The sequence below is a fragment of the Haplochromis burtoni genome, unplaced genomic scaffold (genome assembly GCF_018398535.1).
Source record: "Haplochromis burtoni strain Fernald_Lab_line unplaced genomic scaffold, NCSU_Asbu1 Contig_31, whole genome shotgun sequence".
Lineage (NCBI taxonomy): Eukaryota > Metazoa > Chordata > Actinopteri > Cichliformes > Cichlidae > Haplochromis > Haplochromis burtoni.
The window spans coordinates 2101632-2128222 of NW_024582392.1; the positions used below are offsets into that span (position 1 = coordinate 2101632).

Genomic DNA, 26591 nt, shown 5'->3' on the forward strand with positions numbered 1-26591 from the left:
TGTGTGTGTGTGTGTGTGTGTGTGTGTGTGTGTGTGTGTGTTCCTTCTCAGTCAGTGGTTTACTGAGCACATGATGGCAGTGTTGAGACAGACGAACACAAATGCATCTCTGACCTTTTCTTCGCAATAAACAGCCATGTGGCGCCTTAAAACCTAGTTGGACAATTTCAAATACTAATCAAATCTGTTTTGTGATTCTCACGGGCGTCCAATGTAGTCAGAGAGTGTGGATGTTGTGTCTGAAGTTTGAATTTACTTAATTTTTATACGATTTTATGGTTTGTGTGACCAAAAAGTGCAATCAGCCCCTCTATCACAAATGAATGCACACTTGGAGATGTTACTGGTCAGTCTGCAGGCAAGCAAGCAGAGCTGTCTCTATGGATATTGCTTTCGTCACAATGCTTCCCATCAAGCCTGTGCTAAGCTCTGGTCATGCAGCAGATGCAGACCCTTCACAGCACATAACCAAGATTTCTGGTGGAGGAGACACCATTAACGATGAAGCACAGCCCAAAAGAAACACAATTTTATTGAATACTTACCTAAATAATTAGCAGTGCTGTTTTCCTTTGCGAGTATATTTAAAGCACGTGAAATTTCTTTTTTCATGTCTCATAGCACACAATGCAGTTCCCTGTCTTCTCGAGCTACAGCATATCACTGTTGTGTTGCAAAAAATGATGGTGCTTTAATTGTGTTCTGCTGCTGACCTTTTCCTGAAATGTCCTAAACACCTGTGCCAATTTACCTTAGGCGTTTTGTTTTTGCATCCTATCAAAAAAAAAGAAAAAAGAAGAAGCTCCGATCATGTAAAAAATGTGCTGTGCTGAACTGACATCTAGGTAGCCCCTTTCAGATCTAATTTTTAGTAAGAATCTGTGATATGTTTTAGTGTTACTGCTGGGAAAGCAAGCAATAAAATATAAGATTAGAACAAAGATAAGAATAGAGAGAACACCAAAGCATTCAAATTTGAGAGATAATACAGAAATATATGTTCTAGCTTCATATTGGTCAAATCTTGGCAGCTACAACCAAATTGAGCTATAGATGTAAGAACTTTTTGAATTATTTAACAAGGCTGCACATACTAACTAGCGGTATATGCATTTGCTAGTGGCAGCTAGCAGCTAATTGACTTAATTGACTTGTTACTGTTGTAGCAAACAGATGCCAAGTTCCTAAATTCGGTAGCCATTATTGAGCTCACTAGTTTGAGAGAGGCTAGCTACATGTCAATGTGGGAAATTCCATCATGACATTAATAATTCTAGTTTTTTTTTTTTAAATTTCAACCTTAATACCAATAGTTCAGATTTTAAGTTTCAAATTTTTCTGTTATATTCACATACCACTGGAATATCATTAGCAGTAATGAAATAGTTAATATAGTTAAGTGGATACATGTCTATGTACATATACATATACATACAGAGAGGCAGTGGGTAAGGGTCCAGCAATTTCAGTACAAGTGCAAGGTATTTAGATTTTCAGCAGCTCAGTAGCCAGATGGCTTGCTGGTATAAACTGTCCATCATCATCAGTACAGGAGTATCAAGCAGATCTTGATGCTCCTGTATGAGTCAGTCACATCCATACCTTGCTAGGATTTTCTAGCTTCAAATGACCAAAGGGGAGATTTGAAAATGCTAAGCTTCAATGTCCATCTATTTTATTACTACATTGCACATAGATATATGTACACACTTACATACCTAATTCTCCCCATTTGCAAATGTTTTATGACTGATGAACATTTTCTTTTCCCACCAGCATCCTAAAACCACCACAATGCCTGGACTCATTAACAAGGAGAACCGGGGCGCTCTGCCACTCAGTGTGTCTGACATCAGTTCCTGTGTCAGGGGTTACACTTTGGCTCTGACAGCTTCTATGACCTATGAAAATATTGAGGATCATGCAATTGAAGGTGAGCGAGACTCATTTGTCACTTCAGTAATTTGATGGCTCACCACTTTCGGCCAATTTAGATTAACCGCATGCTCTTTTAGGCACTTGTAAAATTCATTATTATCGACTGAATAGGAAATGCTTGGTTGGTGTGTCTGGATAAAGCTCTTTCTTATTTTTGTTTTGTGTCTCTCTCTTACTGTCTTTTAGGGATCTTCATTTATCCACTGGAGGAAAATTCTATTGTTGTAGGCTTCGAGGCTATGATATCTAGTCAGATTATAACACTTCAGATCAAAGACAAGGCAAAAATCGACGACTGTTATCTGGATTGCTGCGGCACTTCTAATGGAGCTCTCCAGAGTGGCAGCGGTAAGACCAAGCAGCTCTAATCAATACTGTTATATTAGCAAAAGATCAAATGAGATGAGTGAAAGTTAAAGGTGTTCAAGTTGAGGAAACCACTGAGAAGCATTACTCCAGTCTGCAACTCCCTGCCAGCTTTGTGGAGTGGTTTAGGCTCGTTTATATCTTTGAATTGGTTTCACAGCTGCAGTTATAGGGTGTGTTTTGTTATCTTTCAGAAACCCCACATTTCCTCTTTGGTAATCCCTACCAGATGATGCCAGAGCAGCTAAAAGCCAGATATTTCCCTCGGGAGCTGGTGGAGACCAAAGCAGAGTAGTTATTGGATTCAAGTCATTAGACCTCCAAAAAACAAAATAAGATCAAAATATATCAGTCATGTCACCACAAGGGGTAGTACTTAACCTGTCAGGCCCTGTGAAATATGCATGGTACAATATTTTGCTTTTGCTCTGGGGGGAGCTTCCTGCAGTCAACAAATGGGCTTCAGGTGCATTAGCATGTATGAGGGGACGCAAAATTTACCATGTAACAGTGGATGTAGCATCCAGCTTTGTACTAAGCATGGGAAGTCAGTTTATGCTCCACCCGGCTGCTTCAAGCTTGATCATTCTTTGCTTAGATAACAGAAAAGATTTCTGGTCTCCTTTTTTTCTCCATTGATAATCAAGTGAAGCAAACTGCGTCATTACTTGAAAAAACAAAACAAAACAGAGATACTGAAAGTGACTGACATTCAATTTTGAAGTAACCCTAAAGATTTTTCAATGCCCAGCATTAGGATTGTGCTTAAAGTCCTGTGCTTAGGAAAGGTGTACATTGGAGTCAAGAGACGTAAGTGAGATTTTATACATCAATCAATCAGTAGGACTAATTGTTTTAGAAAGAAAAAAGGGATAATTCAAGAAAGTAATTTGTTGTAAGAAAACGGTTGAACAGTTTTGTTTAATATTTTATACATGAAGGATCATAGTTACTGCGGTTATAGTTTAAAAATCTGCTGTTTCCCCTTCTAACAGGACACATAGTGATGGATGAGGATTTTGAGAGGACCGTGTTAGTAGTTAACCTTGGGATCATCCCTCCCATGGAGACGGTCCACATTTTGGTCAGTACCTCCTCTGAGCTTTCCACTCTGCCAAGTGGGGGCATCAGAGTCTCATCTCCACCTGTGTGTACGCCCCGGGTGCAGAGGTCCATCAACGAGGAACAGGGACTGTCCCCAAACTTCTCCAGAACGTAAGAAAGTTGAAGAACAGCAGAAATCACTGTCTGGTTGGCTTAAGATGGTATATTTCTAAATGGCATCTGGCACTTTAGGCTCTTTAAACTCCAGTTCTCATACTTCTATGTGGTTTTAACATATCTATAATTTTCCCACTTTTAGGCGGGACAGACAGACCTCTGCTTCAAGTCCTCATGACCAAACTCCCAACACACCTCAGCTTTGGTTGGCTTTATTGCTGGAGGAGGAGGCCATCAACTCCATGGACTATGAGTTTAATTTCCAGCTTGAGATACGAGCTCCCTACCTCCTCGCAGGTCTTTCAAATTTCTCTCATGAGAATTTCTTGAAAGTGCATCTGTCTGCAGTAAGAAGCAGCACATTAAGACGATTACTGCAGTGAAGTGTGAAAAACACGTGTTTGCAGAGATTTGATCCTGCTATATATTTTCACCGACTCTTCTAAAAGAGGGGGACTTGGCCTAGCATAGACTATACAGAATGCTACACAGCTAGCATGGATTTTTTTCTAGTACCAGCAATTCTGAAGCTCTCGAATGAGCCTACAAATATTAAAATATCAAGTGGGCACTAATGCTTGACTAAGCTTGTGTCTCACCATAAAGTTCTGAGATATCTACTTATGACTAACTAGATATCGCTGGTTTTGCTGGTTTCATTGTGTTTTTTTGTTTTCTTTTTTTATTATCCTGGGCTAAACTTAAGTCTCATGAATGAAGCTTCATATTTAATCTACAGATTTGAAATTAGTACATTCTCTTATTATGTACAGTAAGTATTAAAAGAGAACAAATTGACCATTATTATAGGCAGGCAACCAAATTAAGCTCTGGACAGTTCTGGCGGATCTGCTAATCTCAGCCAACATTAGCTGATGGCTCAGCAGGTACCGCTGTGCACATCCATTTGGCAAGTTACATAGCCCTCTATTTAAGCTGCTGTAGTCTGCCTACAGTTGCAGCACATCTGCAGGCCTGCTTTCATGCTCTACCTGACTTAATATGTTTTGCTACTGAAGATGTTCTGTTCTTTAGTGGCTTCAGTTTAGAGGACTAACAACTTGTTATTTGATCTGCTGTGGATGACGCTCTGCGCAGGTGTGGAGAGCCCTTCTCACGCCATCCGAGCTGATGCAGATCCTCTGGCCCGCTCTGCTACCAGCATTGTAATCACTCTGGCAGACAAGTACACTTATGACTACCCGGTCGTAATCCTCATCTACCCAAGCGGTAAGTCTTCAACTTAAAAACAGCCCCACAATTTTGTTCTTCCACCCTCAAGTAAAACAAAACCAAAAAATAGTTACTTCAGCTCTGTGAGACTTTTACTGCAGCCCATAATAAGATCAGTGAAAAGGTGATTCACTGCCTCACGTTGTGTTGGTGAGTGCCTCTTCAGGAAAAAGGTCTTCTGTTATTAATGTATGACATGCCAGTAGAGCCAGACTCTGCCGTGTGGGTGGGTATTGTCAGTTTTCTGGTTCTTGTATTTCCCTCACCGTTGTCTTAACCTGCAGTGTGTGTGTGGGCCGTTTGTCTCCCAGAGGGAGGAACGAGCCCCGCTCAAACTGATCCAATAGGCCTCTTATGAAGGCTTTGTTCACAAACAGACCTGCGGCCAGAGTCGGGCAATTTAATTCATCTCATACGAGTGCTGCAGTTTCAATCACAACATGGACGCTCAGCCAGACCAGAGAAATGGAGGAAATTGAGGTGCAATAGGAAAAGAGGAACAGTTGGGTTTCATCATCAGCTTGGTTGATTAATTGCCTAATTGTGTCAACTTATTGCTGAGTTTCTGAAAGGTTCAACCTTTAAATTTAAGGATTTTAATACTTCATGTATTGGAAATTAATATCTGATTTATGACCAGAGAAAAATGCATATTAACAAAAATCATAAGGAATGAAAAAGTATTTCCAAATGTTATTTTCTATCAATAAACTGAGCTTATCAGCAGCATAAAATGGATGGATGAAAGGATGGGTCTCTCAACCAAGAAAATATCTAATTAATTGAACTTCCTCATGAATTTTAATGTCAGAAGTTTTCTTTATTAACACAAAAGCGCTTTTCTCTCATTGTCTGCAGAAAGCTAGAAAAACATTTTGGGCATTTTAGATATGCTTTAGATAAGCTTTTTCAAGACCTGCAAAGTCTATGCAGAGAAGAAAAATAACAGTTGAAATCCCCAAGATTTGCACAGATGCCTGAGCATCTTTTCTTCTTTTTTTTTTTATCTGTCACCTCTCAATCCTAACAGTAACACAATGTGTCTGGTTCAGAGGGAGAGGAACCAAACACATATAGGTGCAAGTTTAAAGAACACAATATAAATAAATATTACCAACCAACCCATCTGAGAATTGGTTAGAATTTCAGCACTTTAAAGGAATAATTTAACCGTGGAAAGACCTCCTACGTATATGAACATATATTAGGAGATTTACAGGTTTTGAAAGAATATACAATGTCTGACCCAGCTATGTGATCATTTCCAGAGGAAGTGTTTATTTAAAGAGTTACAGTTCATCGCTGAAACTGCTCTAGTGGAGGATACTGAAGATCTTTGTGCTCGACCTTGTGCTTGATCTTTGTGGAGCGCATTACCATTGATCACATTTTGCTGCAGAGACAATGAGTCTGCAGGGTTTTGTGCATGCTTCTCAGTATCATATTGTGGTCTTCCATTTTTCCCTCCTACCTAGCAGCTTCATATTCAGCATCCTTTGTTTCATATACTGTATTCACTATCCCTCCTCTGCACATGTCCAAACCATCCTCGACTACCAGGCTTTGTCTCCAAACCGTTCATCCTCAGTTGTCCCTCTGATACACTAATTTGTAATCCTGTCCATGCTGGTGACTCCCAAAGAAAATCTCATCATCTGCAACCCTGCCACCTTCAGCTTAGCCTCGTGTCTTTCTGTTAGTACAACCATCTCCAAACCAACCATCATAGCAGGACTCACTACCATCTTGCAAATCCTTTCATTCTTCCCTTTCTATCCTTCTGTCACAAATCACCTCTGACTCTCGTCTCCACCTGCTCCACCCTGCCTGCAGTCTCATCTTTATCTCTTTCTTCATTGTGCACTGTCTATTGCTTTGGTTGTTCCCCTCCAGGGATTTAAACTCATCTGCCTTCACTGTCTCCACTCCCTGCAGCTTCTCTGTTACAACTATACCTATAAAAACAAGATGATGCAAATGAATTTGTTAAACTACAGACATGTCTTAAGGATATAAAAGCCTGTATGACCTGTAATTTTCTACTCATAATTTCCCTCTTTTCATTAATAAGCCACTACTCCATGTCATGAACTTTTATTCTTTCTATAGTTTGTATTTGGACCCTGGTCTCTCTGTTAGTTGTTCATAGGAAATCATGTGATTGTTGTGTTGCTTTCTTCAATATTTTGAGACGACTGCTGTTTTGAATTGGTGGTATATAAATAAAACTTAAAGTAGCACTTATCATGTGTAGATTTGCATATAATGATTTTGATACAGGGACAATAAAGATACCTGCAGTAGTACATCTTATTGCTTATTGTGAATGATATCCTGGAGCATTACTCTGTAAGTGGTATTTTATGCTTATAACTCTAGATGGTGGTGGTTTACATTTTAAATGATGTGTTGGGCAATGTTGTTGCCATAAAATATGAAAGGATAGGGTGATAGAAAGTATGAGACACAAAAGGGAAGAATGAGGAAAAAAGTAATAAGGCCAAGACAGTGAAAATCTGTATTTTTAGATTTCCGCACTTTCCTTCCATTCAGCTTCAGACATTGTCCATCTGCTTCATAATCTTGTCTGAGGCATTTATAGTAATGTCTTTGCCATGACCAACTGTGCCACTTTAGAGCCTCATGTGCCGCATGTGCTCATTGAGAACGGGGACATGACACAGGAGGAGTATGATGAGTATCTTCACAGCCGGAGCGATTTCATCAAGGCCACCAAGAAGGACTCCAGCAATGAGAGGAAAGTGAGTGTCCATGACATGAGCACCACACCTGAACTGATAAGCACAATATCACACTGCTTTCATTTTGAGCATGATATCACAAATATTTCCCTGTGAAAAATATTATTTATTTGGCTATTTGTTGCAATTTAGTGTTGTATAATACAATGATATTACGCACTGCGGTTTCAAAATAGGGTTGAATTGGCTCCTGTATGGCATAAATACTGAAACTTCCTTTTGTATTATGAAACTTTATTAAAGTTGGCAGGTAAACTATGACAGAGATTTTTTTATTTAAACTGATCTAACGACAGTAAGTGCCTTAAAACCCAGACAGGTAAAGGAAAACCTCTTCTGTGTTCTTTTAGTTATATTATACAGTTTGTTTAAAGAAATTTGTGTGATAATCAGCATTGCTGAAAATCACACTATAATTAAATGTATATGTTAAAACATTAAATTTAGTATCTTAAACCAAGCTTAATGCTGAAAAGCTACTACTCCAAAGCTAAGATGGTATTAAATACTACTCAGTTACACTAGTTAGCCATAACTTTAACCTTTTTGTGAGACCAATCTGCAGGAACAGACTGTGTGTAGTGTGAATAGTGGACCCAAATACAGACGAACGAGTCTTTATTACGGCTGATTACATGAATGCAAAAGCAAAGCAACCCAAACTGTGGCAAGAAATAAGCTAAAACATAAACTGGAAAAGCTAGGAATTACTATAACAACTATGAACATGATTTTGAGCAGGAGGACGAGAGAAACTATGAGACCAAGAAACATAAACATGCCCTGAACAAAACCCTGGAAACCTGACGAGATGTGGTGGGAGGTAACACAGACAACCTGACAAATACTGAAAGAAATCAGACTAAATAGACACAGGAGGGGGTCAGAGTGGAAACACATGGGGAAACAGCTGGCACAAATAATCATAATGACACACCAGGGGAAGTAAAACAAAACACACTGAACATGGAGACACCTGACTCTTCAAAATAAAACAGGAAAACACTGAGAGACGTAGACATGACACCACAGGCTTGACAACACAGACAAGAAATACACGAGACTAACAAAGAAGACCTAGGTGAAACATAACTAGTATAAACTCAAAGCAAACGAATAATAATCCAATAACTCTACATTATCTCAAGATATAGCATAAGAACATAAACTAAAACATAAACACTGACATTTTGTCACTCATGATTACTTCCCTGCCCTTAAAACTTGTACACAGTTAGCCGTTCCAACAAGACAACAATCCCAAATGCATAAAAAATTGATAAAGAAGGCTGACATTAAACTTTTAGAATAGCCTTCACAAAGACCAAAGAATATGGTTCTATTAAAAAAATATGGACTATACTTAAATGCCAGGTGTTTGCTAGGAAACCAACCAATTTCAATGAAATCTACCAATTCTGCCAGAAGCTTGTTGATGTCTACCAGAAGCATCTGGTCTAGGTGGAATCTGCTAAGGGACATTTAACCATATTAGTGGCAGTATTTGTATATATTTGAACCTGTGTGTACACTTTTGACCCTGTGTGGATTATGGAAAATCCCAAATAAATTCAAATAAGTCCATCAAACTCTTGTTTTTTAGAGTCATTAAAGATGAATATTGTACAATTATTCCTTTGCTGGAAAAAGAACAGTTCAACTCCAGCTATGTTGAGCTTTTGCCATCCAGTCAGTTAGGAAGCATCTAACTGATGCTTCATTCTAATATGTAATTAAAGCACTGCTAACTAAATGTTTAAACTAAAACAGATAATATTTTTATGTTAAATAGCAAAAATCTGGGTCCATAGTAAGTAGATAAAAAGGCTCGTCTTTTGAGTGGCTACAAATAACTGTTAATTGGTAGTACTAAGTGTACCTACACAGTAAACATCTGGTCAAAAGAAACATGCGATTCTTCTTTTGTGAGCTTTGCTTGGAGATAAAGCACAACATAATTTAGGTAAAAGACAAAGTGTTATTTGATAATGAACAAAGAGAGACTTCTCTGGGCTTCAGCTCGTTAGCTCCACTTTCACTGCTGCGCCCCTGGTCATGCATGTGTCCATTCGCGTCTCAGCTATGATGAGGTTGTTAAGTGACCAGCAGCAAACAGGAGGAGGAGGAGAGAGCACTTAGCCATAAAAATGTGTTTCTATGGAAACACTCCAAAGGCTCTGCACAGTCTGCTTTGACTTTTCCAGCACATATACATAGAATAATTGATGTGATTCTTCTACTGACCTGATAACTTGTCACCTTTCTTGCTTCTTCAAACCTTTAATTAAAGCCTGAGCAAAATTGTCAGTCAAACCGAACCCCATTTAATTCATGCTTCTGTTTTGCTGCCTTTATAGGTAGATATAATTCACAAGAGACTCCATAAGGATATCCTCCACAACCCTGTGGTTATGCTGAACTTCTGCCCTGACCTCAAGTCCATTTGCTCTGACTTGAGGAAGGTTCACGGCGAATTCATCTTCCTCATCGACCGCAGCGGCAGCATGAGCGGGGTTAACATCAACCGTGTGAAGGTATTTTAATCTCAACGCGCCATGCGTTGCTATAAAGGTGATCTGCGAGCAAACATTAAGATGCATGCTGATTTACATATAAATTACACACCGTATCACATGCCATCAAGAGTTTTTTCATTAAAAAGTATTACAGTTGATGTCAAACACATCAATATACATTTTCCAAAGAGATTAAATGCAAAGTTAATCAATCACATGTCGTTAAGCGCTTTCAAATAGCTTTTTAAGCTCAAGGTCTTAGTGTTTCTGCTATCTGTGAAGATTGTATGTGCTTAATCAGCTGTAGGAAGGCATGCATTCAAGGATATTGATCGTACAAATCATTCACTATCCGCCCATCTTCCAGTTGCTAGGATTTGAAGTCTAATCGGTCTTCAATAGGCTACCTATAAAGCTAACTCAGGGTCATTCAAGGTGGATATATTTTTTACCATGTTTATTTGGCTGCTTGTGCACTGAATGTGTCCTGCGATGTGATGCTGGCAGGTGTGCATTTGTGACTCATACCCTGGGTTTTATTGAAGGTGTTACTACACAGTCTGGGCTTAAGACTAAGGTGAGCCTGACTGCGATATAATGAATATTTACCAAGAAGTACTGCAGAATAGCTTTTAATACATCTATAAAATTGGAACATTATATTTCTGTTTCTGAACCTGAAGGAATGTTTTATTGGAGATTGTGCAGTCGATGAGGTATTTGTGATATCCACCTGAACAGAGGTTGAGATAAGTGGTATTCTTCTAGAAACGGCTCCTCTCCTGTAGAAAAGGCGGTGATGGACGAAATGATTCTGTATGATGGCTCTCACTCCTCTCAGGCAAAATCTGCCGTGGAGCACTGACAGCTGTGTAGAGCACATGCTTCCATTTAACCACGCATTAAGCAGAGGAGTGTTTTATTTTTTGCTTTTAGAATTTCAGATTTCACATCAGTCTTAGTTCAGGTCAGGAACTAATGCTGCTCTTGGTCTTTTTTTGTAGGATGCCATGGTGGTTAATCTGAAGAGCCTAGTGCCTGGCTGCGTTTTCAATGTCGTAGGATTTGGATCTACATTTAAATCACTATTCACGACAAGCCAAAGCTACGAGGAGGTAATGCTGCTCTTTATAACGATAATGAGATAATCATAGCTAGTTTATCGGTCATGGGTTGTAGAACCCAGACAAAGCCTTCAGGGGCAGGAAGTAGGGTAACACTGTGCAGCTCAGAGTGGACATAAGTATGTGTGCGCTTAAACGCCACATAGCCAAATATACAGATTCTACCTTGAAGATGAATGTAACCTCTGGATCTAACTTGTTACCCAGCGTAACAAGTCAATTCAAAGCCATAAGCTATGAAGATTTTTGTGGAATATGGTAAAAAGATGTACAAGTTAATGGACAGAATCCAATTGAAAACTCCTTACAAGACTAAACAGCAACTGAAATTAGTATCAATAACAGTTTTAAAGGTTCTAACTTTCTTTAACTCTCTTTGTACTTACTTGGTGAAAAAGCTGGTAATGTTGCATTCAGTTAAAACAATCAAAATGCCTCTCGGGATCAGGTATATGTCCTTCTCACTCACTATTATTGGGATTTAGTTGGCCAAGCTTTAAAAACCAAAACTGTTACTTCAGCCAGGCCGAAAACATGTTTGTTTCTGCATTAAAGTTAAGCATTTTAACACATAAGTCTATGGGACTCACTTTTGGATCTAGCTTCAAGCGGCCATTTGAGGAACTGCAGCTTTTAGGACACTTTTCTGCATTGCCCTTGTTTTTTAGCCCAGTGGATACATCTTGTGTTTTTTTCCCTTCCTCCAAAGGAGCTCAGTGCTGTAGCCACCCACCAGAAGGCTATCAACATATTTTGGCTTCACTTCTAGGAGCTGTCATGTCTTGACAGCTCAACAAAACATCAGACATCCCCATACACAATCCACACAAACAGTGTTTTATTTTAACAATGAATCTCATTGTTCTTAACATTAAGCAGGAGGATATTTTTACATCAAACTCCAAATTAGTTTCTCCGTGGCAAAGTCTAACAATCCCTGAATCACAGCCCTGATTAAGCCTAAGGATTTAAACTGTAGTTTACCTTTTATTTTGAAGGCTTTTATGATTCACTTTGAGCAATCTTTATGAAACAGCCAGCTCATTTTAGCTTCAGTGCTGATTAATAACTGCTCAAATCTCAGAAATAATACAACCCTGTCTTCTTATTTTAACACAAACAGTTTTTTCTGACTTGAATAAATATAGATCTTTGCATCTTGTGTGTTGTGTGAGTACAGCAGCATTATGTCTTGAATTAACATCTTATTTTCATGATCCAGGATGCCCTGGCCATTGCTTGCGAGTATGTTAGAAAGATAAGAGCTGACATGGGGGGGACGAACATCCTGGCACCGCTCACATGGATCCTGAGGCAACCTTTGATCAGTGGACACCCCCGCCTGCTCTTCCTGCTCACAGACGGTGCTGTCAGTAACACGGGCAAAATTATCGATCTGGTCCGCAGTCATGCACGCTACATCAGGCAAGTATTAATGTTAACACACGCTGAATGTTAGACAGAATAACGAATAGCATTATTAGGGATATCTTCACTGTAAAACCTGTTCTGGCTTCCAGACATATACAAGCAACCCATTTGATGCTAAAGACACTATGCTGTTGTAATAAATCCTTGCTTCTTATGCAGATAGCAAATGTGGAGCTTGCCTATACTATAAAATCATATCTCAGGGTTAAATGTAGGACCTGATTCTGCAGCTGTAATCCTTTCAATATGAAATCTGGCAACATGCAGCTTGTGTTATTTCATTTCAGCTTCGAATTCTGATTGAAAACCAACAACAAGTCAGTGTGAATGAGGAATTAAAAAAGAAAGAAAGGAAGCATGTGAACACCGGGTTGAGCTGCCGAGTGAGAGGGAGCACCAGTGGAACAATAGACCTGCAGTATGCTGGGAAATCATTTTATTTCGCCACCTGCATCTAAGTCTCACACTGAAAAAATCCTGTCCTGAGTCACTCTGGACATAATTGACTTTTGTCTACTCCCTTTTAATGGATGCCTCCCCCCAGACGATTGCATTAGGCACACGGAGCTTGGCCAAACCATCAGCACTTCCTGGGCTGTAATCGCTCTATGCTTGCAAATAAGAGGCGCCATTCAGAAACAGGCACAAACAACGATCAATCTACATTTTTGTGAATCCACGATGGATTTTTAACTGTGTCGAGGGAGAAATTTCTTTTTTCAGTCTGCACTCTCTGATTTAATTAAAAATGCAAGCTGGTGCAATGAAATTAGGCAGCTCATCCCTCTGTGGTAAATGAAATATGAATTGTAAAATCGTTTGCTATCAGCCAATCTGCCTGGAGAACTATTTCGACTTCAGTTTCACCAGAAGACATTGTAGGCTTTTACATAAAGCTACTGAAGAATTATATTATTTCTAGTTCATAAATGTCTTTGCAGCATCTCGTTAGTTGTCTTTGTGTTGTGCTCGCATTTTGGGAAGACGCTTGTTGTCATGCTCGTGTGTTTCGTGAGCTATCCATGGAGCTGCAGTGTTTAATGTCTTTGTGCAGATGTTTTACGTTCGGCATAGGACAGAATGCTTGCAGGAGGCTGGTGCAGGGGCTGGCGACAGTTTCCAAAGGAACAGCGGAGTTTCTCGCTGACGGAGAAAGGCTTCAGCCCAAGGTACTAATTTCCAGCTTTGTGTTGCTCTCCTAACAACAGCCAACTATTCCGAGGGCCGCTGGAGAGCCATTATGCAGAGGTTTCAAAGCACCAAGTGTCCGCCACTGATACCAATTAGGAAATCATATCTCAGAGACACAATTCACTTTATGTTTTGGTCAGAGAGAAGCTGGCTTTTATAGTGGAAAGTCTTTTTTAGTTGGCTTGTTTTCACTCCACAGATGATAAAGTCCCTGAAGAAAACCATGTCTCCTGTACTCAGCGACATTTCCATCGAATGGCTCTTTCCTGAAACCAAAGAAGTGCTGCTCTCCCCTGTGGGCAACACTTTTCTGTTTCCAGGGGACAGTCTGATTGGCTACAGCGTGGTTTGTGATGCCACCCGCTATCACGACAACCCCAAATCTGTAAGACACCTCTTAAAAAGTGACAAATGACAGCATGCGTGTTGATATTCTGTTTTGTAAACACTTCAGAAAAGGAACATCAGATCACACCATGTTTTTCTTGTGTTTATGTTCAGTGTGATAAATCATTTAATCATTGAAGTAAATCCTGATGGAGATATATAAAAATATAAAAGCAGCTCTAAGGAAGCTTTTAATCAAACCTTGTGAAAAAGTCTCTTTTTGCATGTGTCACCTACTCAAAATCGAAACAGGATAAGAGGAGGCGATACAGCATGATGCGCTCTGTTGAGTCAGCCAGCTCAGTGTTTTACCACTCTCAAGAAGAGGACCCAGTGAAGACAGCTGGTGACAATCTGGGTTCACACAGGGAGGGCCATTCTGGAACTCTGTATGATTCCTACCAGGACTCCATGATAGACAGCAGCCCTGTCGGCACAGACCATGACCCCATGGGTAAGAACTTACGGCAGAAATGAGTGGTTGACTCCTGAATGAGGGGATTTCTGTTTTTCTAAACTATAGGTTTGCAGAATGTCAATTTGTGTGCTCCTATTCTTGCAAATTGCTGTAATTTAGGTGTGACTATGATTTCCATCCCAACTGCTGAAGTGGTGCGTTAGTCAGACTAAAATGTGTGTTATATGATTGACAGGAAATTTTGCGCAGGTATTCACGGAACCCACAGGATGAGTCATATTGAATTTTATGATCCTTTGACATTTTTCATCCAGCGCTGCTATGAGGTTTATATTTGTGGTTTTGATTGAAATGCCTTGACAGCTGTTGGATGGATTGCCCCCAAATTTAGTGCAGACATTAATGTCATCCTGAAGGTTTTTAATAGCTGTAGGTGTCCTTTAACTTTCTATAAGGTTAAAAACAATTTGTCTAGTACTTTGCTTTATCACCGAAAACAAGCAAAACTATTCCCAAACCCACCAGTCTAATTATACCTCGAAGTGTAGGAGGTGAGTGTGCTGATACGCTAATCTAATGGTTCTCAAATGTTTTCTGGCATGTCCCACTTTGGAAGCTGAAAAAAAGTTCATCCCACACGCCACAATTTTTATTGATTGCAATGAACAAAGGATCCATGTTTTATTACATTTTACTTAAATAAAAGTGCAAATCAGCACAGACTCACCTTAGTTTCACTTTATAGATTTTACCTGGCTGTTTATGATGGCTGCCCCACAGTTTGAGAACAACCGCATGAATCCAAGCATGTTAATATTGCCATTTTTGGCAAGTTGCTATGTGCCTGGGAAGGTTCGCAGTCATCCAGGTCGTCGTAGTCTAAGGAGCTTGGAAAGAAAAGTATCTGGACTTCTTTAAGTTTTCTTGAAGATGTTTCACTTCTCATCTGAGAAGCTTCTTCAGTTCTAAGCGCAATTGGTGGAGAATCCTCGATTTTAAGCCTTATGGGAGTGTCCACAAGAGGGTCATGGACCCCCTATTGATCTTCTACCTAACCATGAGCCAAGGTGTGAAAACGAGTGTAGTTCACAATCAGCCAAGGTTTCAGGTGAACCCATTGTGATGAGGTCAAAAGGCCCAGGATGTTAGTGGGTGTTGAGGTTTCTTGGAAGGGATCTCAAAACTGGATTATAGATGGCAAACAGTTGGTGCCTCAGTTCAAAGATGGTCATTCACAGTGGACATAGATGGCTTCTTTCACTCCTCTTTCAAACCGTCTGTCTTCTCTGTCCAAAATGTGAACATTCGCATCCTCAAAAGAGTGACCGTTATCCTTTAGATGCGGATGGACCGCCGAGTCTTGTCCCTTGGAGGCGGCTCTTCTATGTTGTGCCGTGCATTTATGAAGTGGCTGTTTGGTCTCTCCAATGTAGAGGTCTGAGCTTTCCTCGCTGCACTGTACAGCATACACTACGTTGTTAAATTTGTGAACTAATCAGATAGTTTTAAAAGAGCTCAAAGTAGGGCGGTTGTTCCCAGACTATGGGGCATAAAACCTGCAGTAGGAGTTCTGCAGTAAGGCTAATCAAGAATGATGCATTGCCCTGCACTGCCAGAAAGGCAGGGAGTAGTTTGTAAAAGGAATGCCAGGTTAATATCAAGCAGATGATGAATCATTTTACAAATACCAAAACAAACACTATAACATATGGAGAGCCTTATCTTACCATTGGGTGGGTAATGAAGAGAGAACACAGTGTGCTCAGAGTCTCAATATATTAGCTTCTGACAGCACAAAGCTGAGAAAGGTAGGACGCCAGCTGAAGCCTTTGTTTGTCTATTTTTTTTTCTAATGTTGTATTTCATTTTTACTTTACAGCAAGTGCTTTGTCTATAAATCAGGGAGTTTGCAACCAGGGATGTAAGTGTGTTTAGGTCCATTGGAAACAAATGTGGTGAACTTGGCATTTTGATTTAGTAATTACTAGAGATGGCACGATACCACTTTTTTATGTCCAATACCGATACCGATATCATAAATTTGGATATCTGCCGATACCGATATGAATCCGATATAGTGTTTTTTAATCAACAAAACTGTTTTTTTAAAATATCTTGCTGCATTTTGCAAATCTGCAAGTTCATACTCAAGTTTAAAACAACAACTACACTAAAGCTATTCTGTTATACCTGTATGCAAAAAAAAAAATTTCATAGTTCAGCAATACTGATCAATCTAATAAACTTAAACCTACACCATCTCCCTATTCTGGTATTTTAAAGAGTACTTAGCGTAAATATTAAGCAACCTAACTAATAGGGTTCCAACTCCCAGCAACAACAAAAATAAATAAATAAAAAATAGGGAACCACCCCTCACGCGCCACCTCATGATGCTTAATCGACGTAATCAACCTTAATTTGATGCAGTGTGAAAAAAAATGCACAGAAATCAATTATTTTTCAAGAAATTTTAAATAGATTCAACATCTTTCTTCAACAAAATTGCAGACTGCACAGATGGTACCTTCCCAAAGTAAAAAGTACTATAGCTTACTAGGGTATATATATTAGACTTAATAGTCACTATATACAGTAATTGACTTCTATTCATTTTGCATCAAATTAAAACTTTGGGTGTCAGATAATTATTTATTAAAAGCTCGACATTTTAAATGAGAATAAGAAAGAAAAGTATGTCTTAGGGCATGAACAGTGAAAAGGGGGCACAATCGGCCCCCCTGGCTAAACTTTGCTAGATCCGCCCCTGCACAGTTACCAGCCGTCAGCTACGTAGAAAAAGATCCTGGTGTAGAAAGTAATATTAAATAAATTCTAACAACAGCTTATCAAGCTTAAACGTGCTGCTGTTGTTCAGCCGCTGGTTTCTCTTTCTGGTGCGAAGTGGGCCAAAAACAAAGACGGACTCGCGACAGAAAAGCGATCAGCTGATCATTTAAGCAGTTTCAGATTGAAGTAGCAGCCGGAGAGCGAGAGGCAGTCGCTCGTTAAGCTTACGCGTGAATGCTTTACAAACATTCAGAGATGGACTTACACACTTGCTTTACTTCTCTCGGGGATAACTTTGTCGGAGATGAAATGCGCGGAGATGAATGCAGGTGCAGCGAAGCTCCACATGCTATCCAGACCACCGACAGGTCCCGCATGCCACAGCCGCTCTATCACGTGATGCATACTGCTCCGACGTGCTAACGTTCTGAGGTGAGTTACGGCGTGTTGCAAGTTTTGTGAGGTGCTTTCGTGATATTTAATGGATCGGATTACATTTTTTATTTTTCTCCGATATCCGATCCAGTAATTTAGGTCAGTATCGGACCGATACCGATACGTAATATCGGATCGGTCCATCTCTAGTAATTACCATTTCAGTGTGGTGGAACCTACAATTATGTGTTTCACGGTGTTGTGAATTCGTTATCTTTGTAATTTTGCGGGCTTTTTTCATTTTTGAACAAAACATCAGGTTTAGATAAGACATCACCGAGAAGGCGTGCCTATAGTACCAACCAGATATCAGACTACAACCCAGCAAAGAAGGTCTACACTCCCAGTGACTCCAGCTCTGTGGCGGTGAAGAATCCACTGAGGAGAGCCAAAGTCCAGGAGCTGATAGGCCAGATGAGCCCTGAATATGATGCACAGTGGAGGAATGACTACCAGGTGAGCTTTAACAGTAACAGCTTCCTTTTTAGTTTGCGTTTTAACTGATTTAACGGCTGAAACATGAGCACAAAAACAAACCACTATCAGCTGTACAGGCAGGAGACTTTGATGATGATGGAGTTGTCATGATGTCATTGTATAGAAATTGATATTTATATTCAGACCCTGCTGACAATTAAACCGAGTCTTGTCTGGACTGAAGTATAATCAAGGACGCACTAATGCACTCTCTTCAGTAATGAAGGGCAAAATTTATGAATTGCAATTAAGTCCGACTATTACTCGGGGAACGTGTCAGTATAACTAAGCAGAATTCACTGGACTGTAAAGAAATTATCTTCTCTTGTGAATCCAGTTGAGGATTCAATATATTCTTGCTTGATTAACTGAGTAAATATAGCACATTTCAATTTTCTGCACAAATTAAAAGACTAATATAAAAGATTTGGAACCCTCGGGCTTTTTACACTAATCAAAAACTCAATGCTGTGATGGCCATTCTTCCTTTGTTACGCTGACATTTTCTAAACTAGAAAATTGTCAGTTGCCCTGTTGCAATACAACGCATGGTTTGCAGAGTCCTTATGTAATTATTCACTTGAAAGCCCCCTGAAACCTGAGCCTGAGTGAGCACACAGAAATGACCAGAATTACAATTAGTAGGCGAGGTTGCAAACCTTATTAGACCTGTGATAGGACCAGGGTCTTTCGAATTAAAACTCCTTCTATTGTTTTCAGCCGCAGCTGGCAAGTCTGGGTACCACATCTACCAGGGGGCGTTCTGCCAGCTGTCACAAGCCGCTCCTTCAACAGGAGCTCTTTCTGCAGCAGGAAGCCGACTCTGAGCATCATTTTCATCCCCAGCCACAGGACGATCCTCCGCCCAGCGGCGGCAACGTGACGCCTGTGTCTCGCAATGCTGCCAGGGAAGATGGATCCAGATCTTCCACAGACAGCCCATCTCTTGGGAGCATTGGAGACACAGGTGAGAGGGAAAGTAGAATTGTTTTGCATTAGTAGAAATCTCTAAAAGAAAGTAAACATTTTGAAGCTGGCCTGATTTTTATAGTGTAGCAGCTAATGGGTTGAATGCGGAGTGCATCGTTTTAGAAGGGCTTAATTACAAATGCACTGTAGCAGTAAATTAACAGAGTTAGAGAGCTAGAGGAGAACATAACCTCCATCTGTACAAATATATGACTTACAGTGAGAAATTGGCTTGGGCAGAACGGTGGTTAGCACTGTTGCTCCACTGCAAGAAGGTCCTGGGTTTGAATCTAGAGCTGGAGTTAGATAAATATTGGCTAAACTGGCTGTAGATGTGAATGTGAGTATGTATGTATTGTCTTTTTCTGTGTTGACCATGTTAAAAAAACATATTTATTTTTTTAAACATGTTTAAAAGGGGATGTTCATATTCAGAGGGAACCCGTGCCACCTTAAAATGATGGACCTGTCCATAGTTTACTTGGACTGTGGTACACATGTAGGGCCAGCACAGAGCTCCAGTGCTGCATCAGCAACAGTTTAAGCCATAAAAACACAAAACAAACAAAGGACAAATCTATAAAATGTCTTTATTAAGTAATTAACAAATATGTAAGAGGTCAGTGTGTCACCGCTTCCCCAATAAAGCCACCAAATGCTGAAATGCATGAGACCTATGTTCTGTAAGAGCCTGGGTTGGCACCAGAGCTGGATGGGCGATCGACTTTGATAGAGGCACATTTGATTCAGCTCACTTTGCTGTTTCATTAAAAAAGAGAAACGTGAACACAATTTAAAAAGATGCATGTCTTAAAAAGCATAGTATAAAAACAAGAGACGTTTTATGATGAGACAGAAGTAGATTAATGAACTCATCACATACGAGGTCACTGACTGTGAGCACTAAATATACTCAGAATATTAAGATTTGTTTTGCAATTTTCAGGTCAAATCATGCTGTAAAGCCAGCTGCACAAGCTGATGAATAACCTCTTTTTAGTTCCAAAGAGACACATGAGGGCTACTTCCCAAACTCTTGACTTACATAGGCCCATCCACTCCAAAAAACTCCAGTGTTCTTGTTAGTTAGTGACCACAATTGGAGCACATGTACTAAGCTGCTATTACCCAAACAATTGACTTGAGCTTGAGCTGCAATACCTAATTAGACATGAGAGTGTTTTAACTTTTTCATTATCAAAACTGTACTTGTAGTTGCAAAAGTATGTCAGTAGAATTCAACCGAATTCAAAAAGTGACCTTTTTTGGATAGGCTTGGATCCCAAAAGTCCATAATGTTGATGTTGGCAAGAGTGCATTTAAAAAGCTTGTGTGTGCACATGAAAGAGAGAGGGATAAACATATATGAAATGTGCTACAAAAGCTGAGATGCTGAGATGTGACATGTTTGCAGCTTGGATTGTTAAGGGCAGTGTCAACACAGGCCAGCAGGGAGTCAGGAGAATAGCATGCTCAAGCATGGCATGAGGTAAACATGATCGTAAATCGAAGCTCTGACACTCAAATCACGGGAAGAGCAGGAAATGTTTTTCAATGTCTGGGGACAAAGCACAAAATTATCTAGGAGATGAATGATAAACAGAAGAGGTAGAGTTTTAGAAAACAGTTATTAAAGTGGAAAATCAAGCAGACAGAAGAGCTTTGGAAACAGGAAATAAATTAATTCAGCACAAATTCAGTTCCATACGAGCAGCAGCAGGTAATAAGCTTAAGAGAAATAAGAGGTCCTCGCACGGCGGGATTGATAAATCCACATCAAATCTTGCTCCTGTGATGTTTCAGATGGTTATGGACACCAGTTGTGCCGAGCAGAAACCCCACAGGATACCCACGCTGCACATCTGGATGCTGCCAACCAGCACAAAGGTGACTGCAAGGCTGTGGTGTCTGGACTGCTGTGCGGAAAACCAATGAAGTGGGAGGTTGTGTTTGATATCGAGCCCTTTCTGAATGGCCGTGAACGTGAGGAAAAGGTTCACGAGGAGCTGTGGAACGAGACCTTCCACCACCTGGCCGGCCGCTCCATCATCAACGACTTTGAGCACATGGCCGATAAGGAGTGTGAGATTGAACACGGTGAGCTCTATGGGGATTCCAGTGTTTAGAAGGAGACGGGGGTAAATTTTAAGAATAAAAGACTTTGCAGCAGTAGGCCTCCTGCTAATTCAGATTTGATATTTGGCTGTCTGTCGTCTGGTTTTGGCATTTTAGATATAAAACTTTTCACGAATAGTTTGCCATTTTGGCTTTCTCACTTTCTCACCAAAAGCTTTTAGAGAGGACTAACATCACTGTCGTGTCTATCCATTAGATACAGTGTTAGGTGGTATGAGGTCCTTTAGAGATCCTGTTATGGGATTTTTTTTCCCTTTGCATGGAGCCAAGTGAGCTGTTTCTTCCTCTTTCCAAAGCAGTGTAAATTTTCTGATTTACTTCCTTACCCGAAAGTAAATAAGTATATGTCATTTATAATTTACTAATGTTTGGAATGATTTTATTTGATGTTATATAGTATTATATATAATGCTCATTGTGTTTCACAGGGTCTGGCAGGAAGTACCAGTTATACGGTATTCACACCAGCAAAGCCTGCAATATACTGAGCAAATACACAGCGTTTGTTCCCATTGACCTGGACACAAATGAGTATTTGCAGACATGTATTGAATACTTAAACCCTGGTAAGTAACACAAATTAGGTGTGACAAGGTTCCCTTAAAAATGTTCAATCAGCTGCTTATTTTTTTAAAAGACTGCTGCTGTGCCTGACACAGCAATCTAAAGTGTGATATTTTTTAGAAATGCCTTTTCTTTTCTTTTGCAGAGCATTTAGAAGAAAATATCAATGTCATTCTAACATCTCGCTGTCAAATATGAAGCATGAGATGAAAAAAAGGAAACTTCCTATGGCATTTATAGTCATTTTTTCTAAAACATCAGTCTGAAAGAGTATCTAGCCTTGATATGGGTATTTCAGGCACAGCTCATTGACATAGCCGCATTAACATCACACACTGGTTTCAGTATCCACATTTTGAGGATTAAGCATTAGTATTTTGGCTACTATCATATTTCTTTTGGAGCCAGACGCCTGTACAATCCACAGAGACCAAAAACATTTTGTGTACCAAGCTGTAAATGCTGTAAATATACTCAGAATAACAGTTTAACATGTAAGTCTTGGAGCCAGCTTTAAGTGACACCTGAGGTACTTTAGTTTTTAGCACATCTATGGTGGCTTCATTTTATTTCAGCTCCTGTGGTTGCCCCTTGTTTGAACCTTTCGCTTGTGAAAAGCAGTCAGTCAGAAGAAACCTGTCTTAAAGGAATCTTTGCCTTTTAAAGGAAGACGTGCTAACACGACATGTTTCAGACAGTCAGTGACCTGGAGAGCTGCAGTAAAGCTCACTATTGGGTTAACTGGGATTAACTTGAAGTGTGAATTATGCAAAGCTGCTCCAGGAGAGTCCAGAGCTGGAATTCAGCATGATAGGCTACCAAGAGCCCAGAAGCGATTTGGCAAATAGAGATCATTAACTATAAATTAAAGTAAGTGGCAAGTAGCAGAAACAGACAAACAAACAAGACAAACTTGTGATTTAAAGTGGGTGGATACAAAACAACCAGGTAGCCTCAACCAGTCAACAGATACATTTAGTAAACATAGGATGGCATGTAAAAGGGGCTGCTTGCACAACCAGAGTGACGGAACAGGGAGTGAGTAAATTTGTACATTTGTGGCAAAAGATTTTGTGGGCAGCAATCTACTAAAATTATTCAAATAATAAAAACAATCACTACTTCCTCCAGTTGAACATGGTAAATTTTACTCTTATTAAACAAAACCACCGTGAGTGAGTGGGGCAATGTACACCATATTATTTTAAACTTCTTACCTAATTATATATACTTTTTTTCTTAAAATATCTGCATGCATCTATTATACTGATACTGGTTCCTTTCCTTTTTCTGTAAAATGCACTAATGTAATTTGTAATTTACTATTTTCATTCATGTTTATGCAGAAAGGGATCATTTATACTCTATAAATACAGGATAGAAACCCCCAAGACTTCTGCAACAATGGATTTTGTTAGCCATGACTGACTGCAAGACATCGCAATGTAATAATTCAAAGTTGAAAATTACAGTAAAATCAAAGCCTATAATGTTGAAAAACATATTGTTGCCACACCACATTACCAGCATGTCCAAAAAACCTCCCCAAAATCTGTGAAGCAGGTTTAAAAAAATAATGGTAGAGAACATTTTCATGATTAAATTTCATGTCTAGAGTTTAAGTCCCTCTTCTGGTTACTTAAAGGTTAAAATGTGTCTATGCAGCTTAAATTATCCCATGTTTATAATAAAGTGCAAATTTCTTTCTGTCTGAATTACACATCAGATGCCCACAGTAGGCTTAAAAAATGTCTCACGATCAAAAATTTGTTTTCAGGTGATGGTCTGAAGAGGAACTCACACTCCAGCTCTCGCTCAGGGAGCAGGAAGAACAGAGGTTACTCCATCGGGCTTGGCCGCTCTCAGTCTGGCGGCATGTCGGAGGAAGTCGAAGATGTCCTGCTGCACAACAGTAGGCTGCATTTTTTATTCTTGGCTCACATTTCAGTCCTAGGGAAGGCGCTTTCATTTCTGGATCAATAGCCAGCTAGAGATAAAGTAGAAAGAAATGAGACATGAAGAGGTCTTTTATTCTGATGCAAGCATGGAGTATATGATCAAAGGAAGCAGTTACAGGAGCATTATTCAATGAGGAAAGAATAAGAATCATATTTATTAACTGAAATCTTGGTTTATTCAACAAGGGAAAGGTTTCGATCTTGCTTCACCAGCTCTGGGAGCTGTGAGATGTTGAGCTCGAAAAGCCGAGTGCTACTTTACATTAAAAATAATCCAGCTTCAGCAAAGGGTCACAACATTTTAAACTGATTTTTCAGTGGTGGCATAGCAACAGCAGGAGCTAAGACGAGCACGCCACTCGAACATCTGCTAGGCACTGCCGGTTAAAAAAAGAACGTGCACAGATACAGATGAGTTGCATCAGCATTATTAGACAGATACCACCCTTTTTCCACAAAAGAATGACCTCTTAGGTTTAGAATGATAAGAAATAAAACTGAGCACAGCTGACAGTTAAAATCCTTTTCATCATCGTCTCAGGTGGAGAAGACGGCATCTCTCCGTGCAGCACCCCCTCCTCCGCCGGCTGGGAGAAGTGTAGCTTTGCGGAGGGTAAGTGTTACACATCAAACGGTCAGTGAGTTTGCTGTGCCCCCTCAATTTTCCCTCCACGAAGACCTTTGACATGCACTGTCTGGCACTTTGTTGTCGTTTTCTCTGCGGCGCGGCCGCACTGGTCCAAATGAGAAACATGAGATTATTGACATTTTTAGTCCCTGTGCTTGTCAGTGACGACAGAAGTCGACAGAATTTGGTGGCTTGTATTGACAAATGCCGTCTGGATCTTATTTGGAAAAAAATAAAGAAACAAACAAGAAGAGTTTCACCTGGAGAGGAGAGGCAGCTATGTCTTCTGTCACTTATATATCAGTGGGTGTTTTTCAGGCATTTATTATTTCACACTTAGGAGGGAAAACTAAATAAGGTGAAAAAAATGCACTCCCTCACTTCTCTCTTTTCCCTTGGCTAACTCTGCCTCTCTTTGTGTCTTGCTGTCTCCAAGTCTCCCAGAGGAGTCCCTCTGTGACCTCCGACCAATCACAGAAATCGGTGGAAAGCCTTTTTTCTGCCAGGTGGGTGATTGGAGGCTTGCTGGCTGAATTAATGTGCTGAGGCTGTGCTACCACTACATTAGGAACTAAATGGGTATTACAATTCGACTACTTCACAGGGCAGAAAATATTCTTAACATCATCTTTATCCATTCCTGTCAGCTGATTTTGGCTTTTAGCGTAAGATGTATTGAGGTTAATGTATCAGTTGAATGCAGGGTATCATTAGCTGTGACCCTGAACTGAGTTACAATTTCTTCTCCTCAACACAAAGAGTCCACAGCCATGCTTGCAGCTCTGCCAGGATGTGTTTAGAGCTGAGACACCTAGGTTATACAATGTGCTGATGCCTGCGCAGAGTGAAACACTGTTCAAATGAATGAAAGAAAGAGGCCAGATGGCATAACTGTAAAAAATATACAATATTTTCAGCTGGTCTCTAATGGAAAATCTCCATAGCACTGGATGAAAACTGACTGATTGAAATAGCTGAGTGAAGTCTGACTTTTGCTCACCTCATCACAAGTGGCCAATCATGTTAGTTAGAAAGATTTTTAAGAAAAATGTGTTTGGCTGGAGGAGGAAAGATTTGGAGGTTTGCTAAAGGTGTTACTTCTGGGAGAGTATACCACTCTTGCAGCTAGAACATATGTGCTGGCTGATGTGTAGAAAGTATTCTCTGAATCAACTCAAATTGTGACCTGATTTTGGTGTTAAATAACAGGTTAAAAGAGAAAGTTACTTAGATACAACCATACTTAATGGACAATGGAGATTTGTTAAAACGAGCAGTCAAGTTCAACATCTAAATATAACAGATTTAGCCATACGGGCAAATTTTTGTCTGCAGTCGCTTGCAGGTTAACATTATTCATTACTAGTGAAGAAAAACCAAAAGTACAAAAGGATCTGTGCGCCGATAAGAGACAAAATCATGTAAATGTTGAGACATTTTGCAAAGAAAATAATTTGAGATTATGTATATAAGTCAGATAAAGCCACTGCTACATCACTCACAGAATCTAAGCTGAGCATGTTGGTCTCACCCATATTACCGTAGTTAGATCAAATGTTGAAGCTGATGGGTGAACATGATATACTGCATTCTCAAATGAAATAACTCTGAAATCATAAGGTAGCCATGCCCTAAGGCATACCCTGCATTTTTGTCTCTTTTTTGACCTCACATGGGTACAGTGGGTTATATGTGTTTTATAAAATACAATATAAATGTTATACAGTTTGTTACATAAATATTTGGACATTTTGGGTAATCTTGCATCTCTACATCCCCACAGTGGAAATTTAATGAAGAAGTGCTTGAACTTTAAGCTTATTTCAAGGGTTTAACAAAAGTATTGCATGAACGATTTACAAATTACAGTCACATAGACTCAAAAGTAACTGGACAAACTAATATAATTTTAAATATAAGGATTGTTTGTAATACTTGAATGAAAATAATTTGCAATCAATAGACTGCATAAAGTCTAAGACCATGAAAATGGGTCTCTTTGCCTTTGGTTTTGTATTTAATAACTAATAGTTTAATAAGAGGTGGT

The 26591-nt window shown here is 39.7% G+C and overlaps 1 protein-coding gene across 1 annotated transcript in view; it reads left to right on the top strand.

Annotated features, from left to right (window-relative positions):
* The window catches only part of vwa5b1 (von Willebrand factor A domain containing 5B1), a 32538-nt gene that overhangs the window by 1114 nt on the left and 4833 nt on the right, over positions 1-26591 (top strand). The window contains exons 2-20 of the mRNA XM_005918870.2: positions 1777-1933; positions 2125-2286; positions 3300-3519; positions 3668-3822; positions 4624-4755; positions 7396-7520; positions 9878-10054; positions 11041-11151; positions 12383-12585; positions 13646-13760; positions 13982-14167; positions 14422-14623; positions 18072-18268; positions 19010-19256; positions 21062-21355; positions 21823-21960; positions 23736-23870; positions 24458-24529; positions 24981-25050. Coding sequence (XP_005918932.1) covers positions 1795-1933; positions 2125-2286; positions 3300-3519; positions 3668-3822; positions 4624-4755; positions 7396-7520; positions 9878-10054; positions 11041-11151; positions 12383-12585; positions 13646-13760; positions 13982-14167; positions 14422-14623; positions 18072-18268; positions 19010-19256; positions 21062-21355; positions 21823-21960; positions 23736-23870; positions 24458-24529; positions 24981-25050 — 3080 coding nt within the window. The 5' untranslated portion in view covers positions 1777-1794. The remainder of the gene's footprint in view (positions 1-1776; positions 1934-2124; positions 2287-3299; positions 3520-3667; positions 3823-4623; positions 4756-7395; positions 7521-9877; positions 10055-11040; positions 11152-12382; positions 12586-13645; positions 13761-13981; positions 14168-14421; positions 14624-18071; positions 18269-19009; positions 19257-21061; positions 21356-21822; positions 21961-23735; positions 23871-24457; positions 24530-24980; positions 25051-26591) is intronic.